Source organism: Gorilla gorilla, chromosome 12 (genome assembly GCF_029281585.2).
Source record: "Gorilla gorilla gorilla isolate KB3781 chromosome 12, NHGRI_mGorGor1-v2.1_pri, whole genome shotgun sequence".
Taxonomy (NCBI): Eukaryota; Metazoa; Chordata; class Mammalia; order Primates; family Hominidae; genus Gorilla; species Gorilla gorilla.
In genome coordinates this window covers 138639102-138656383 of record NC_073236.2, presented here as the reverse complement: position 1 = coordinate 138656383, position 17282 = coordinate 138639102, and the positions used below count along the sequence as shown (strand labels likewise).

General features: G+C 45.4%; 1 protein-coding gene across 7 annotated transcripts in view; it reads left to right on the top strand.

Annotated features, from left to right (window-relative positions):
* Nucleotides 1-17282, top strand: part of SNTG2 (syntrophin gamma 2) — a 388440-nt gene that overhangs the window by 331900 nt on the left and 39258 nt on the right. For 6 of the 7 annotated variants that reach the window (XM_055378685.2, XM_031008374.3, XM_055378682.2 and 3 more), the window contains 2 exons: nt 2790-2882; nt 10698-10808. In XM_055378685.2, coding sequence (XP_055234660.2) covers nt 2790-2882; nt 10698-10808 — 204 coding nt within the window. Of the gene's footprint in view, nt 1-2789; nt 2883-10697; nt 10809-12220; nt 12753-17282 lie in introns of those variants that run through there. The other variant, XM_063696091.1, reaches the window with a different exon arrangement.

Below are 17282 nucleotides of genomic sequence, written 5' to 3'. Positions count from 1 at the left end.
GGGAGGATACTGATTGATTAATTCTGAAAATGAGATTTTGTGTAGCCAGAGGTTCCTTAGACAAAAGCTTTCTCTCTTTCCTCCATCCTAAGCCCCTTTGGAGATTATGCAAATGGGTTGTGTGCTTATGTGGCCATCTGGAGTAACTTTGTCCTGTGCTGTAAAGATGGGCTATAATTACTGAATGTGTGTGCATTGCCATTCAGCAGTAGCCACTGATGTTTACAATTTCTACAGATCCTATGATGCTAGCTACTTAGTCTACATAAAATGTAGCAATTTCCCTTGGAATACTTTCATTTCCTATTTTATAATCACTAGATTTAAATTCTAGAGATTGAGTAGCTTTCAAACCTGAGCTGTGAGAATGTCACCTCCTGTGGCCTTTCACATAGAACCTCAGTCCTTATCACACTCTGGGTCAGGTTTATGGAAGGTGGGCAAGGGGAGCTGGCTGGGACTGTGCTTTTCAGCCACCACTCATTGCGATCTGCTCTCGGACTCTCATCACCAATGCCAACAGTGTGTAGAGTATTCGTGACCGCCGGCTGTGTGTGTGGCATTGGCTGGACCCCTGTTTATCCTGGAAGGGTCAGGAGCTGTGTGAAGCCCAAGGCAGATGGGTCCTTCCAGCCTTTAGGGCCCCCCGCCATCTGCTCTCCTGTAAGAGGGGAGAGGCAGGGACTTGAGCTACTGTGTTTGTGACAATCTCTAAGGAAAGGTTGACAGGCATGAAGATGTTGAAGGCACGCATTCAGCTATCCAGGAAAAGGACAATAGCAGAACAAGAGACAAGTGAGGAAGAGCCTCCCGAGCTATGCAGCCACAGGGCTGAGCACAGCAGGCGCGGGGGGACAGTGGAGGTCTTGTCAGGCAGTGTGGGCAGCCCATGGAGCGGAGCTGTGGCAGGACTGAGGACTGAGAACTGAGACTTGAGACCTGACTGGCTCCAGCCTCCCTCAGCCAGGGTGTGAGTGTGTGTGTGTGTGTGTGGCATGCACTGTCAGCCATGCGCTGTGTGAGCCACACTATGTTTGTCATTCATGTGCTGTGTGTCACCTGTGCGCTCTGTGTGTGTGAGCCACGTGCTGTGTCAGAGCAGTGCGCTGTGAGTCGCGCTGTGTGCGTGCACGTGTGTATGCCATGAGCTGTGTGTGTCAGAGAGCTGTGCACTGTGTGCCCCGCACTGTGTGTGTGTGTGTGTGTAAGCCGCATGCTGTGTGAGAGCTGTAGGCTGTGTGGGTGTGAGCCGGGCATTGTGGGTGTGTGTGGTGTGAGAGTCGTGCACTGTGTGTGTCTGGTGTGTGTCATGTGCTGTGTGTGTGTGGTGTGTGAGCCATGGGCTGTGTGTGTGGTGTGTGAGCCATGGGCTGTGTGTGGGGGGGAATGTTTGTGTGAGTGTGTGAACCATGCACTGTGTGTGTGTGTGGTGTGTGAGCCATGTGCTCTGTGTGTGTGTGTGGTGTGTGAGCCATGCATTGTGTGTCTGTGTGTCTGTGTCTGTGGTGGGTGAGCCGTGCATTGTGTATAAGTGTGTGTGTGGTATGTGAACCGTGCACTGTGTGTGTGTGCCAGCCCTGCATTGTGTGTGTATGTGTGTGTGGTGTGCGAGCCATGCATTGTGTGTGTGTGTGTGGTGTATGAGCCATGCACTCTGAATGTGTGTGTGTGTATATATGGTGTTAGCCGTGCACTCTGTGTGTGTGTGTGGTGTGTGTGAGCCGTGTACTCTGTGTGTGTGTGTGTGTGTGTGTGTATGCGAGAGAGAGAGAAGAGAGAGAAGGAGGGAAAGAGAGAAGAGTGTAGGCATCAAGCACCCATTTCCCACAAGAGTAACGTGTTTGGATGTCACAGGGTGGCTCAGAGACAGGCCCAGAACCCACAGCTGTATTTCTCCAGCTCAAATCGATGGCTCCGCTTCTCTTCTAAATGGGAACATTTTACCCGCAGATTTATTACAGAGATTGTTAAAAATAACTTTTACCAAGTTATTAGGGTTCATGCTTCTTTCGTCTGGAGTCGCATGAAAACATTTAAAGCACAAATCTCGCTTTCAACCAACATGGCTGCGAGTGCATTGGCAGGTGTTCACGGGCTCCGCAGCCTGAAGCCCAGAGACCTTCCGGGCAGAGCCCAGGAGCAGAGAGCCCGGGTTTCCCCTCGGAAGCGTCACGTGCTCGTCCAGGCCGCCCTCCACACAAAACACTGGCCGCGGGTGGGATGCGCTTCAGACTGCAGAACTTCTCGCACCGTGTGACCGATGTAGTTTTTGTTTGTTTTTGGCGGTATCCCTGCAGTACTGCTCCGCTGCTTGGTGGTGGTGTAAATTGTACTGCTCTTCAGAATTTTCTCAGGAAAGTGCCGCTTCTAGCTCCTGCCGGAACATGCTTGTGGGCCTCATGCAAAGAAAAGTGAACATATTACCCAATAGGTATAATGAGCTAGCAGAAAGAAAATTCAGTGGTTTACTGTGTTTTCAAACACGCGTTGGAGAATAGAGATTGGCTGGGCTCTGTGCATTTGTTCTGAGTTAGAGCAATGCCTGTAAACACTCCCCACCTCACAGAGCTGGAAATATTTGCCTCTTGACAAAAAGCAAGAAAGAACCTGTATGCAGTTGTTCCTGTGGGTCTCCCGGGACCCTGCATCCTCCTGTTTTGTTCCCTGTAACTTGCATGTGAGAGCATTTTATAATTTTTGACCAAAGGGGGGTTAATATGGAGACTACCTAATTAAAGTTAAACAGCATTATTAAAGAATGTTTTCTCAAAATTGATACTTTTTTCTAGTCCAGAACATACATGTGCAGCTGGCAAGGAGAGATGCTGTGTTTCACGGTGGATTTCGCGTTGGGATTTACCTGTTTTGAGAGTAAGACCAAGGTAAGAGGCCAAGCAGGCATCCATGCCGCCCCATTGCCATGTGCTTGGTTACATTCCATGGGCGTTAACACTCACGCATGTCTGGTAGAAGCCACCACCCTTGCTGGATTGTGTATCGTGCAGAGGCCTTGCTTTCATAGACTTTTTTTTTCTGATAGCTCAGGGCCCCAGGGTTTCCACAAGCCCTGAGGGTGTCTGGCCAATAGGATTCACAGCAGGGTCAGTTGGGTGGACAGGGAAGTTGAAGATGCTGCTGCTAAGGAGGGACCCACAACACTTGAGTAAATGCTTTGAAAAAAAACACTCATCGTTGCCTGCCTTCCATCTGAACATTCGTGGTAGCGGTGAACAGCACCTGTGCCTGGGGGAATTTGTGGAGGGCAGATGCCAGGAATGTACAGCTGCCATTAGGAAGGGAGTGAGACCCATTTCCACCCCATCTGAGTATTCTCCTAACTGCATAAGTGTTAAGGAAATGCTTTGTGAGGACAATCCACTATTTTGTCATAATGTTTTTTAAAACCTACTCTCTGTGTTAATTAAGAATGAGTGAAATGGAAAGTGTTGGTAAGATAAATACGGTTGTTAAAAAAAATTTTAACAAATCGAGTTGAAAGACTTACTTGTCTTTTATTAGCAATCCCAAATCGGGCTGCACCCCCTTTACAAAATAGAACCCCGTTTGTTATCTCATGGTCATTTCCTAACTTCTGTGTTCAAGAACCTTTGGATGCCCTCTGCAGTGAATTGGTCATTGAATCTGTAGGCTAATGAGCACTGGGAACTGCGCCTTCTTTCTGAGAAGCCGCCCACACTGTGTGGCCTCTCTACAAAAAGCAAGACAAAAACCCTTCCTAGGCAGGGGCTCCCAAACTGGTGGTTTTGCCCCCGAGGGACACTTGGGCATGTCTGGAGACACTTTCTATTGTCAGGACTTGGTGGGAGTTTCTGCTGATATCCAGGGCACCTGGAGGGTGGAGCCCAGGGATGCCACTCAGGGCATAGGGCCCCACACAGGGCATCTCCAGGGCCTACTGGGCAATAGTGTGGAGGCTGAAAAACCTGGGCTAGGGCCATGGGCTACTTCCTTTATGGAATTCCAGGGCCAGAAAATTTAATGGAGTCATTGTTCCCCTCCAGGGCACATACCATGTTTGTAATGACAATAGCACATATTTGCATAAGCATTGAATAAAAAGAAGGGATTTCACATCTGCCATCCAGTATCCAGGTCCATAATTCTATGGACCCTAAAGTCACAGAGTGGGAAGTAGCTTCCAGGTTCCACTTAGGTGTTCTTCCCGCTGTCCCTGGTCTGCCATATGGACCTGCCAGTTCCAGGCTAGGTGACTTGCTCTTAATATTGTTTGGAAGCCAGATCTGCATAACCTTACTGTGCATGTCCTTCTGAGATAAGGGAGGTAATGAAGCAACTATTCAAGTGTAAGGACAAACTCTCCATACAGCTTCTTAAAGAGAACACCTGATTTGTAACTTCTGCTTCTTGCTCTGTGTTTCAAGTAATGAAGTGTTCCAGGCAATCTGAAAGGAGAATCCAAATTCTGCTTTAGAGCAGGTTTGCGTAGCCCCCTCACTGCAGCCCCTGGGGTCCTGTGTGTCCCTCCACTGGAAGGAGCCTGTGAGCTCCTCCTTTCCAGGAGCAAAACGCTGGCCCACTGGCCCCATTGCCTGGGCCAGCACTCACCAGGGGCATTTATCTGTACCTGTGTTGCTGTGGGTAATGTACTCACAGGCCCTTCCCAGCCAGCGCCTCTCACCCATGCTCGGGCCTCAGCATAGTGTCCAGAGGTCACGTGTCTCTCTGTTGTGATTCTGCTAGAGGGTCTCAGCATAGGAAGATCAAGTGAGTCTGCAAAAATGAAAAGAACATCCATCACCACGTTTAGCCAAGCCCTGAGCCTCGTACCTGCAGGGGCTGATTTTCACCTGGAGTGGCCATGGGGTTCCTTGGGTGGGAGTGATGTTTGTGAGTTTCCAGGCCATTGCTCAACATGAAGACACATTTCCTACCTTCATTTCCCCGGTGAGTTTCCTTTCTGCCTGGGCTGCCCTGTGCCTTTCCTCCTCAAGGGCATCACCATCCTTCCCCGGAGCCTTTTCCCATTTCCCTGGCGTGGTCAGTGCCAGGCACAGTCAGGCAGAGCCGGGCTTGGGGCCTCATGGGGCACTTCCTATCATTTCAGACAGAACTGTCTCCAGAGTCAGCCCTAAAATCAATCCAGTCAACTTTTAAAATAGCTATAATTTGTTTCTTAATGCTGTGCAAGACGGGGTTGTGAGCCCTTAGGGTAAAGCAGCAGTGTTTTAAATCCTTGGTAACCAGACCGTCCAACTCAGCTGAACTCCTATAATTAAAGCGCATTTGTCTACAGCCTAGAGTGCCTCCTTCTGCTTGACAGCGTGCGTATCCCTCACCCAAAATGACCTGGGCAGTGCTAGAGTAAGCATGCCGGCGGTCCGGGGGCATCTGGGCCAGCTCCAGCCCTCCACCCACTCTCTCTGCTTCCAGGGAGGAACTTTTCACCTCCTCAGCTGAGGCTCTTCTCTGCTCGCTGTCCTCTCCACTCTAGGTCAACTTTGTGTAAAGATTCAATGAAGACGTCTTTTTGCTGGTCTGAACCTGAGGCTCAGAGGCCCTGACCTGCTGACCTATTTTCCTTTGAAGGAGAGCACTTGACCTCACATTTTTCTCATGATTATTTCTTTATTTCAAGGAGTTCTGGCCTAACTCCTTGTTGAGTCCATTCAGACAACAACTGAACCTGAAAATAGCACATGACCACATAAACAATTGTTCCTTGTAGTTTATTTTAGAATTTGCAATATTTGAATTAATTTTTTTGAAGAAAAGCTTTCCCACCTTAACTGTGAAGGATAAACCAATGGGTTGTAAATTCATAAAATGTTTATAATTTTCCTTTATTTGGCATCTTGTCACTCATGTCAATGTAGGATGACATTTGTGAGTTTGGCGTCAGTAGGCTTTCGATTATTTGTATATTGATAGGAACATCAATATGATGAATGATATGATGAAAGAATTATGAAGATAAATATTATTGAATATGAAATGCTTCTAAATAATTATTTAAAATGTTACTTTCTCCAGTACCCACGTGCCCTCTTCTTAGTCATTATAAAAAAATCAAATAGATTCTGTGGCTACAGATACTTAGATTGGGAGTTACCATGCTTATATTCACAAGATAATTAGCACTTTTACACCACACTGTACTGTTAACTGAGGACATTTGTGTATTATTTCTGGGTCAAAACTAGACCATGACATGGCAACAATGCCTATTCACCAAACTCTTGCAAGGAAAGAGGTTCTGGACTTGGGAGGCCAACCCGACTCATCTGCAGGGACATCCTCCTTCGAAGCCTGTGTGTGGTCAGATTTCTTGATTGCCCACTTCTGCTTGCCAGATAAAGACAAGCAATTATTTCCCAGGCTGAATCCATTCACCATCAACTATCTATTTTCAATGTTGAGAAAGGAGGTAAGCAGGAAAAAAAAATGTGTTTGACCATGAAAATATTTTCTGCACTTACAAAATAAATGAGAAGACCATTATCTAATCTATATGGCCTAAATCTCTAGATGCAAAGTTTTTTTTTTTTTAATTAAAGAGGATAAACTAGAACACCCCCTAGCTGCTAGAGATGGAGGGCGTCCCTGCCCCACGCAGGCGGGTCTCCTGCCCCGTCCAAGCACAGTCCAGGCCGGCGGGGCCTCTGGACGACGTCCACATCCTCTTCTCACTCTCTGGATTAGCACTGACTTCCCTCCTGTTCCATGTAATCAATCAGAAGTCGGAGAGAACATTGACAAGAATAGAACCCACAGTGGTGAGGGAGAAGGGGAGGCTGACCCTGGGTGGGCACCAGGCAGCCTGGGTCCAAGAGGGGTGCCGCCTGAGTCCTCAGCCTCCACAGATCCCAGGATGGAGCCTGGCCACACGTGTAGGACCAAGAGCTGCTGGAGAGGCAGAACCACCGCAGGATTCACTCGTTCTTGGGGACACGTTGAAAAGCTAGCCTTGTCTCTAAATAGTAACTTCTATTCTAAATCTACCACCAGGCCACTTCCCACACTGCAGCAAATTATGATTCTGTATTTAGAGCGATCGGTGCAGACTCTCACAAGAGTGTCCTGGTGCTGTCCTGGCCCCCATGGGACCAGTTCCTTAGCTAGGAACAGGATTCCTGTGGGGCTGAGTTAAGGTTGATGGAGAGGAACAAAAAGATCCGTTTTTAAAAGCTGAAAAGGAATTGTTTGTTGTGGAAGACGAAGTGCAGACTTGCCTTTGGCCTGATGAGGAAGAGAAGCAAATATCTCCACAGCTCCCAGGAAAACATCAAGAAACAAATTAGGTTTGAACTGAGAGCACCTCCATGTCCTTGTCATGGAGTTGCCTGGTACTGCCTGTGGCATCTCCACCGTGAAGGATTCAAGGATTATCTTCCATGATCGGTGTGTTAACAATCAGACTGTGTTACAGAGGAAGTATTACCTTCCATTGTCAGTATATTAATAATCAGAATGTGTTCCAAAGGAAGTGAGATGTGATTATCATCTTTAACAACCGGAAACCATCACAGTAATAGGTAAACGTTAGCATGTTTCATGTAACATGCACTGAACTGCAAAGCTGCTCTTTAATTACTAAAACTATGGAAAAATGTTTTCTGTCTTCCAAGAGGGAGAACTAAAAATCTGGCTTCCCTTCAGCTTTTATCTGTGCCACGAGAGGATGGGTCCACCCAAGTTTATACCCCAGGATGTGGAGCAAAAAAATGGCTCTGTTGTGACTGGCTGCCCAACAGCGTCTCTGGAGCTGTGAGTGGAGCACATGCCACATTCCGACCTAGAATGTCCAATTGCGCTTTGGAGAAGGGCTCAGAATTGTGAAATTAAACTGTTACCCAGTCCACTTTTACATAAAGTGTGCAGAAATGCCATCCATGATGGAAAAACAAGTTCCTTTTCTACAGAAACATTGCTGTTTTCAGGTGCAGAAGGGAAAATCTGTGAAACAGTTAAAAGAGGCCACCACAGGCTATTTGGAAGGGACAATTATGAGAGGAGCCATCACGTCTGGCCACACAGCTCTGAGAAGGGCAGAAAGAGAGTTCATGCCTGCGCCCATGGAGCCCCAACTTGTACCTGGACCACGTTGCAGCCTGTCCCAACCCAGAGAAGCTGACAAGATCCTTGTCCTCCATCACCCAGACAAAAGCTAGATGGTAAAATTAGGACATAATTTTAAGCATATATACTGGATATGTATGCCTCATGAGGAAGGGTTATTCTCAAATCTGCAAATATTGAGTACAGTTGCAGTGCAATATCAGTGGACCAACAAGACAATAATCAAATACCTAAATCACTTCACTGTGAGGACCATTTTGAATTCTTTAAACAATAAACAGGACTTTTACATAGATATTTTTGCACTTTTTGTATATAATGTTTTAATAGCAGTTTACAATACCATGCAAAATATTAATTTAGGTTATTCCCAGGACCCTATCCTAATAGGGGTAGACCACTACTGCGCTCTTTCTTCAAAATCAAATTTGAACCAAAGACTCTTACTGCTGCTCACAGAGTCGTTTGTTGCTTATTTTGTGAGAAATTAGGCAAAACCTCAATAGCCAAGACTGCCTGGCTTCTCCTGATGGATGAGCACATACCTATGATCACAGGTCCCCCCTACAAATGATGGATAATAGGTCCTTTTAAAGGCAGATGAGACGTACCTGAATCTAAGGGGCTGAAGTCACAGCCTTCACTTAACAGCTTTCAGAGAAGGTGCTTTGGCGCTGCCTAGGCAAGGTGGAATTGGTGTGGAGTGTGGGAAGAGGCTCTCCGGAGGCAGGTGCAGTGGATGGAGCAGGGCAGGAGTGGCTTGGGCAGCTCCCTCACTGGGACAGGCCCTCCAGGCCAGCTGTGGCTGCCATCTGCTTCTGAGGCTTGCCTCAGTGCCCCAGTACTCACATCACGCTTTCTTCTGCTCGCGACAAGAATGGATACACATGCTTCACTTCTGGAATTGACAACCACGGGATATTAGTCCATTCTCATACTGCTATGAAGAAATACCCAAGGCTGGGTAATTTATAAAGAAAAAGAGGTTGAATGGACTCAGTTCCACATGGCTGGGGAGGCCTCACAATCATGGCAGAAGGCAAAGGAAGAACAAAGGCATGCCTTACATGGCGGCAGGTAAGAGAGAGTGTGCAGGGGAACTGCCCTTTATAAAACCATCAGATCATGTGAGACTTAGTCACTGTCACAAGAACAGCATGAGAAAGACCTGCCCTCATGATTCAGTTACCTCCCACCGGGTCCCTCCCATAACAATTCAAGATGAGATTTGGGTGGGGACACAGCTAAACCATATCACATGGGAAGCAGTGACTGAAGCATGATTTTGGAATATTCTCTTTCTAGATAGTGTCTGGCAATTCTAATGCTAAAAGGATCCTGATGCCCAAAGTCTGTCCAGGTGTGTGTGGGCTCAGTTTCCTCACTGTGAACGTGGAAGAGACAGAGAAACTGTTCCCTAAGATCCTATGAAGTTCTAATTTTCCCAAAACCTAGAGGAAACATGTGCTTTGACACTTTGGCGTAAAATGCGGAGATTCTATTTAGCTCCTGGATTTAATATTAAAGAAAAAGATGTGGCCAAGAATCTTAAGGCTAGCATGTGGGCGGGAAATAAACCCATCAATGGTCAGATGGGATAGAAGTGTTCTTGAAACTTCTTCCCTGTTTTCTGCAGCCCCTTTGCCTCTCCTGACACTTAGAGAAAAATATGTTCATTGTTTAAAAATAAAAGCTTTTAATGGAAATTTGACCTATGGCTTGCTAAAAAAAAAATTACTGTTCCCTGGTGGAATTTTTCTGGGAAGATATTTATTATAATGAAGTATCTATAATTAAAGACTATCTTTTATAGAAGACATCCATTAAGTCTTTCTTTGCTGCAGCCTTTTTTATTTATGGGAGTAAGAGTTTGTAGAGTACATTTCATCTTTAACGTACCATAGCAAACATTAAGTAATTTTTGCAGTAGTATTAAAAGGCGATATTTTTAATTTTTAATTTTACATTTTTCAAATTGGTTCATGAAAAACTAAGGTTTAGTGTTTCACATATAGCCATAGATGGGGTGGTATCAGTCAGGATTAAAGTTTTTCATTTTATCTGCACTTTCGACTATGTCTTATATAATATAGGAAGAACTGGAACTTTTAGTGGTTTTTTTCTGAAGTTCTCCAAGCAGAAAAAGGAGCAATGCTCATAGGATGTTTTAAGGCTGTGTACAGGAAAACACAAGGGAAGACCAGAGGGGTCGACTGCAGGTGACGTGGGACTGAGGACCGTGGATGCTGATGCATCCCCAAGACATGTGGGGCAGCTACTGGAGGCTGGACCAAGACATGTGGGGCAGCTACTGGAGGCTGGACCAAGACATGTGGGGCAGCTACTGGAGGCTGGACCAAGACATGTGGGGCAGCTACTGGAGGCTGGACCAAGACATGTGGGGCAGCTACTGGAGGCTGGACCGTGGGGCAGGAGAGTTGAGTGGGCTGGAAGAGGTCAGTTTGCAAAGACTGAAGAATGAGAAAGTAGAGGCCGACAAATCGTCACACGCTAAATGTCGATTTAAACATTAAGTGAATGTCTGTTGATTTAACGAGGCTGTTTAATGTAGTAACAGATGCTAATTAAATAAATGAGCTCTTGTTTATAAATTGCTAATTAATTTTATTCCTTTACAGAATGTGCTCTGGAGATTTAAATTTTCCCAGCTTAAGGGATCTTCAGATGATGGGAAAACTCGAGTAAAGCTGCTGTTTCAGAATCTGGACACCAAACAGATTGAGACGAAGGTATGGGGCATGGGGCATGGGTTATTCTGCCACCACCCACACATAAAGTACAGCTCAGATGGTCCGCTGGTAAAAATCTCCACCCCTCCCATGCACACAAAAATAAACCAATAGGTCCTGAAGCACGAGTCCTTCTTGAAAATTAGGCAATAGATACGCCAAAAGAGGCTGTCGAGGTCAAATATCCCTTATCTGAAATGCTTGAGACCAGAAGTGTTTGGGATTTCAGATTTTGGAATATTTGTGGATTAGGTACTGATTAAGCATCTGAAATCCAAAAATCCAAAAAGCAAAATGTTCCAATGAACATTTCCTTTGAGCATCATGCCAACATTCGAGAAGGTTGGGATTCTGGAGCATTTAGCATCAGGCCAGCATTCGAGAAGTTTGGGATTCTGGAACATTTAGCATCAAGCCAGCATTGGAGAAGGTTGGGATTTTGGAGCATTTCAGGGTTTGGATTTTCAGATTTGGGATGCTCAAGCTGTATAGGATGTTTCCTGTTAGAGAGACGTTTATATCCTAAAATGGTGACCGTTGAAACAAAGTATTTGATTTTACTAAAATGTACAAGCTTCTTAGTAAATATTAGCAGGAAATCATTATTTTAAAGTATACCAGAAGTCAAAATTTAAAGGAAGGGTTTTACAAACTGTATTTTGTTTGCACACTGTATGTGATAAATTGACTATAATATTGAGAACAAACTTCTTTGTTAATTAAAGACCTTAGACCTTTTAAATTCATTGCCTGGAGGTGACATTGTACTGTTGACAGGTGTTGACTTTTACCATATTTTATGTATAAATGTGTTGCCCACAGGCCAGTTTAATATAAACTTAATAAGACTAAAGATTAAATTTACTAAACTGAAAAATAAATTTTAAAAAATAGACTCATGAACACATACGGTGTGGAAACAGGTTGTCGATACTTTGCACACATTTTTTTCTCTGATGGAATTAATCTGAGCAACACGTCACACATGGCATTTTTATACGTGAAAGTTTAGGTCAACTTTGATCCTCTCTTCATTGATCTCAATGAAATGACATTTTATAGTTGCTTTTAAGTACAACAGAAATTGTATGGGATTGTTTGACATTTTTATGTTTTGGAAATTGACAAAAGCAAAACCTGAATGCAGATGGTACAGACACTGCGGCTCCTGGGCTGGGGGAGAGTGATGAGGCAGCGGCACTCGTGCTGACCGCAGTACCCTGAGCAGGCAAGGCACTGACCTCTCAGCAGGCTGCCCTGAGCCGCATCCCGGGGTCGTCAGCCACCAGCAAGGTGGGAACGCGGAGAGAGAGGCTTGACATCAATTTCCATCTGGTATTTCACTGGCTTGGATGTGAATGGATCAGGGATGAAAATAGAACGTTCTTCCTCTGGTTTGTTTATTTATGCAGCTGTTTGCCTTGGGCGCCATCACCGGGGAGGAGCACCGTAACCTTTTGCTGCCTTAATCTTGTGGAGCTCTGAGTCTCCTACTGTGAGGGTGCCGGAGGTCTACGGTGGCCATGAGGGTTTCACGCCTGCGGTGTCCCCGTGGCTTTCTGAGCCTCTGTCATCCCCGGGGCTCAGGCTTCAGGACCTCCAGCAGCTCCCATGGCATCTGAAACACCCTTCTGACAGTGTCTGTTGAGGTTAAATGTATTTGTGTTTTATTTGTTAATGATCAGTCAGCTCTTGATTATCTGTTAATGAAAGGAACATCAGTATCAGGTCACCTAAGACAGAGAGCCTTGAAATATGTTAGATTCACGTGGGACACAGGCTTTGAGACCAGTATCAGGTCACCTAAGACAGAGAGGCTTGAAATATGTTAGATTCAGGTGGGACACAGGCTTTGAGACCGGCATCGCTGCCTTGTGATGCTTTGTTTGGATTGCATCTGTTTCCATCGTGGGTTGGTGGAAAAGAGAACGCCCCAGGGAGTTACAGAGGCCACAGGGATGGATACCAGATTCGTAGGACTTGTAGTTTAAACAATTTGTGGGAATTTTTATGAAAAAATAATGTAAAACTGCAAATACAGCAACCTAGCTACACTTAGAAATGAGTGTAGGGCACATAAGTATGTCCCAACAAACCCAAACTAAAAAAACCTCCACCTCCATTTCCCTGCGCTGGATCTCAGAGCCGCCCAAGGCCCCTCCGTGGCACCCCTGGGATGAGAGGGAGGAACTTGGGTAGAGAGAGGTAGGGACCTCACAAGAGCAGTGACCCGAGGGCCCTGGGCATGTCACTTCGGCCCCTCAGCTCCCTGGGCTCTGTGCAGGCAAGGGCCTCACAGCTTACACAGGAAGAAGAGGGGACACAGATGAGGATGACAGCATTTCCCACCTTATCCCACAGAGTAGGAAACACATATGTGGATAACTGCAAACACTTAGTGCATGGGTGATGGGTGACCGTGGGCATTTTCAGAAGTCACCTTCACACACTGAGGTTGTGCATTTTTCAACGTATGAGATATACTGAAAGTGAGAACATGGCAGCTGGGAAATGAAAACTCCAGAAGCTAATGCAAGACTTAAGGAGTCCACGGGAATGAATTCTGAGTTGAAACTCAAAGCTATTGCAAATCTTGGATGTTAGCAATATGTTGTCTTAAGAAATAGGAACATTTTATTATCTCAATACATCAATTAACCAGGAGTGCCAAAGAAAACAATATTCCTAGTAAGTTGATTTTCTAGTGAAATGAGTGGTAACCATGAAACAAGTTTCCTTTTAGTAGTTGTTGAAAATATTTCTGGAATATTCTACCAGGGCGTTACCTTAGTAATTAGTGCATGATGGGAACACTTGAGTTTCTCCTGAAATCTAGGGAGGAGTTCTGGGGCTTGGGGAGCAGAGTGAAATATTCCTAGCATCCATTATTTGCAAAAATCACGTAGAATTGGCCGGGCATGGTGGCTCATGCCTGTAATCTCAGCACTTTGGGAGGCTGAGGCGGGTGAATCATGAGGTCATGAGATCGAGACCATCCTGGCTATCACGATGAAACCATCTTTACTAAAAATACAAAAAATTAGCCGGGCATGGTTGCGGGCACCTGTAGTCCCAGCTACTCAGGAGGCTGAGGCAGGAGAATGGTGTGAACCCGGGAGGCAGAGCTTGCAGTGAGCCGAGATCATCGCGCCACTGTACTCCAGCCTGAGCGACAGAGCGAGACTCCATCTCAAAAAAAAAAAAAAAAGAAAAGAAAAGAAAAGAAAGAAAAAAATCACGTAGAATTCAAGACTGTAGGATGATTTCACACGGATTCCAATGGCTGGAAATTTTAGGTTGCAGTAGTTTTTAAATAAAATATTTTTCTTCCTCTTTGACTGTTTTTTCCTTTAAAAAAAAAAAAAGAGTGGAGAGGAAGCAAATGTTATTGAATGAAGAATTTACTTCCATCCTGTGCTGTTTGTTATTCATGCAAATTATGTCAGATTATAGAGACATAGCTTGGCGCTCACTGCACAGGGGAAGCTGCCCTTCCCCAATTCCCACGAAAGATACCCAATGAGGCCCTGCTATGTTTCTGTGTATATTGCTTATATTTTGCATATTTCTTTATAATTCCATTTTTGCCTCTAGGCTGAGCCTCCAAAGGGCAACTTTAGTTTAGCTTTTTTATATTCAGCATGAGGTTCAGCACATATGTACACTTAAATGTTTTAAATGAATAAATTAATGAAGAAGGAGCAAATTATTGTTAAAGAAACAGCCAAATATACTCACAGGAGTTTCATCAGTTCTAAGGAGAAAACTGTTCCTATTGTCAGTAAAATGGGATACCTTAATGCTCACTGGAGTTTCATCAGTTCTAAAGAGAAAATTGTTCCTACTATCATTAAAATGAGATACCTTAATGACTCCATGCAGATGCATACAGAAGTTTCTGATATTCCCACATATATACCCATGAAGCAGAGGTTGTGCCTTGAAAGCAGGGCACATTTTACTGAAGAATCATGTCTCTGGGAGAAACACTACTGTGTATTTTTCACTCTATAATGATCTGTGAGAGTAAACCCCACTGAAAATTACGCCTCTGCCATCAATGAGTCAGCCGAGTGTGCCAGCCGCAGACGGAGGAAGATTGGGCATGGGCACCTGCGTGTTTAGGACCACGGAGGGGGTGGCAGACCAGAAGGAAATTGGGGTGTTTCCGATACTGAGGCCTGGCTGCTGAGTTTTCTTGGCAGGAGCACCGATCGATGCCCACAGCATTTATCACTGAAAAGACTGAATCGAGGGTGCTGAGAAAACTATTTCAGGAAGCCAGATGGTGCCAGGAGGGAGGGCCAGTCCCAGCAAAATGTCATCCAACAGAGAATTTCCCATCTCCCTGTGCGTGAACCAGGGGCTTCTAAATGTTCTCATGCAGATGGATATCAAAAGGAAGAGCATAAACAATTAATATGATACATGTGAAGCACAACGCCCCCTTCCCTAATACAGATCTGAAATTATTTTTAAAAATCTCATCTCAAGAAAATGAAAACAAAAGCAAAGGCTTCTTTCTTCCTCCCTCCTTCCTTCCCTCCCGCCCTCCTTCCTTCCTTTCCTTCTTCCTTTCTTCTTTCTCTCCTTCCTTCCTTCCTTTCTTCTTTCCTTCCCTTCCTTCTCTTCTCTTTCCATTTTTAAAATTAATAACCTTTGATAGGAGGCTGGATAGTCGATTCATTCCAGAAAAATGAATTGGCTACTTTTAGGATGTTTGAACACAACATCTTTGTTTTGGTTTTAAGTCTCTCAATAGCTGCATCCAGAAACACAATATTCAAACTAACAAAAAAATATAGTTGAATCAAATCTTTTTTCTAAGCAGTGGCAACAAGCAAGTGTATTATCATTCAGTAACTAAAGTGTTCAAAATGGTGAAATGAAGTTAAAGCATTCAGTCACAAAACTTCACTTGCAGCAGGGGCAAGTCGGAATGAAGACTGCTCTCCAGAGGCAACCCTGGAGTGTCAGCAGCTAACTCCCCCAAAGCCAGAGACACGGGAATATTTAGGGCCCTAGGAGGGAAAATCCACATCCCCAGAAACTGGGTCAGGAGCGTCCTGGGACCTCATTTCCTAGAGAGGAACTGAGGTTGAAAGGGAATGGAGCTGGAGTTCCAATGCAGACCCCATAACACTTTAACTGTTTAAACCTGAGTTGGCCCCAGGAGAAATAATAAAAATTAATATGGCCTCCTTAGATGGTTTTGAAGACATCTGGTACCAGATTCAACTCCCTGAGTCTCTGACCACCTCTCTCTTTGTCTCTGTCTCTATCTCTCTCACTCTGTCTCTCTCTCTCTCCTCCTCCTTCTACCCTTCTGGTGCAGAGTCCTCAGAGGCTCCTTTCCTACTGGGGTACCTGGGTAATCTGTGGTCTTGGAGGCTCCCCACTACTGCTTGGGGTTGATACAAGGGAACCTATCGCTGCCCAATGATTTGGGGGCATTTTGCACGTGGGAACCTGGGAAGGGCCCCTGCCACTGAACGTCACTGAGCAGGGATTGCTTTCATGAATATCCCACCCTCCACCTTTTGAAAGAGGGCTCAGAGGAAGGCTCAGATCCAAGCAGGAAGTGCCGCCGCTCAAGGCCATTTCATTCATAGGGCACATTCACTTTGTAAAACTCATGAGCCAACCCCTTACTTTTCTCAATAACCCTGTAAATTAGACATGATCTACCCCAGGTCCACACATTTTAACAGATTCAGAAAATTTTGACCAAAAGAAACACTGTGCTGTGAGTCAGAGGCAGAGCCTACTTAGCTCCAGGCATCTGCCTCCTTTCTTAAGAGTTGACCTAAGGAGAGGTAGGAAGTAGAAAGGAGGTGGGTAGGGTCTGTCTCTCTGATCAGAATCTCTTTCATAGAGGAAAACACTTGGATTTCCAAGGACAGCCTCTGGTCGGCTTGGAGCTCAGTGGCTTTTATTGCAACAACAAGTAGCAGAAGTGAAGCCCTGACCACAGCTGTTTCATCATGAAAGTGGGTGGAAACACCAATAAAACTCTGAAGGACACGTGGCTGAGACCCCCAGTAGGCTGGGACATGGCTCACAGTCACATGCCTGAGACCCCCCAGTAGGCTGGGACATGGGTAACAGTCACATAGCTGAGACTCCCCCATAGGCTGGTACATGGGTAACGTCACATGGCTGACACCCCCTAGTAGGCTGGGACATGGGTAACAATCACATGCCTGAGACCCCCCAGTAGTCTGGGACATGGCTAACAGTCACATGGCTGAGGGTCCCAGTAGGCTGAGAGTTGGCTAACAGTCACATGGCGGAGACTCCCCAGTATGGCTGAGTTGGGATGGTGTTAGCGCCCAGTAGCTGAGTTGGGACAGTGTTGCAGAGTGGCAGAAATGAGCCTTCAGTCAAGTCTCTGATTTTCATAGCTGTTGTTGCTTATTGAATTATCTCTAGTTTTTGGAATGCCACGGTTTCAGTTTTCTCAGAAGTAAAACA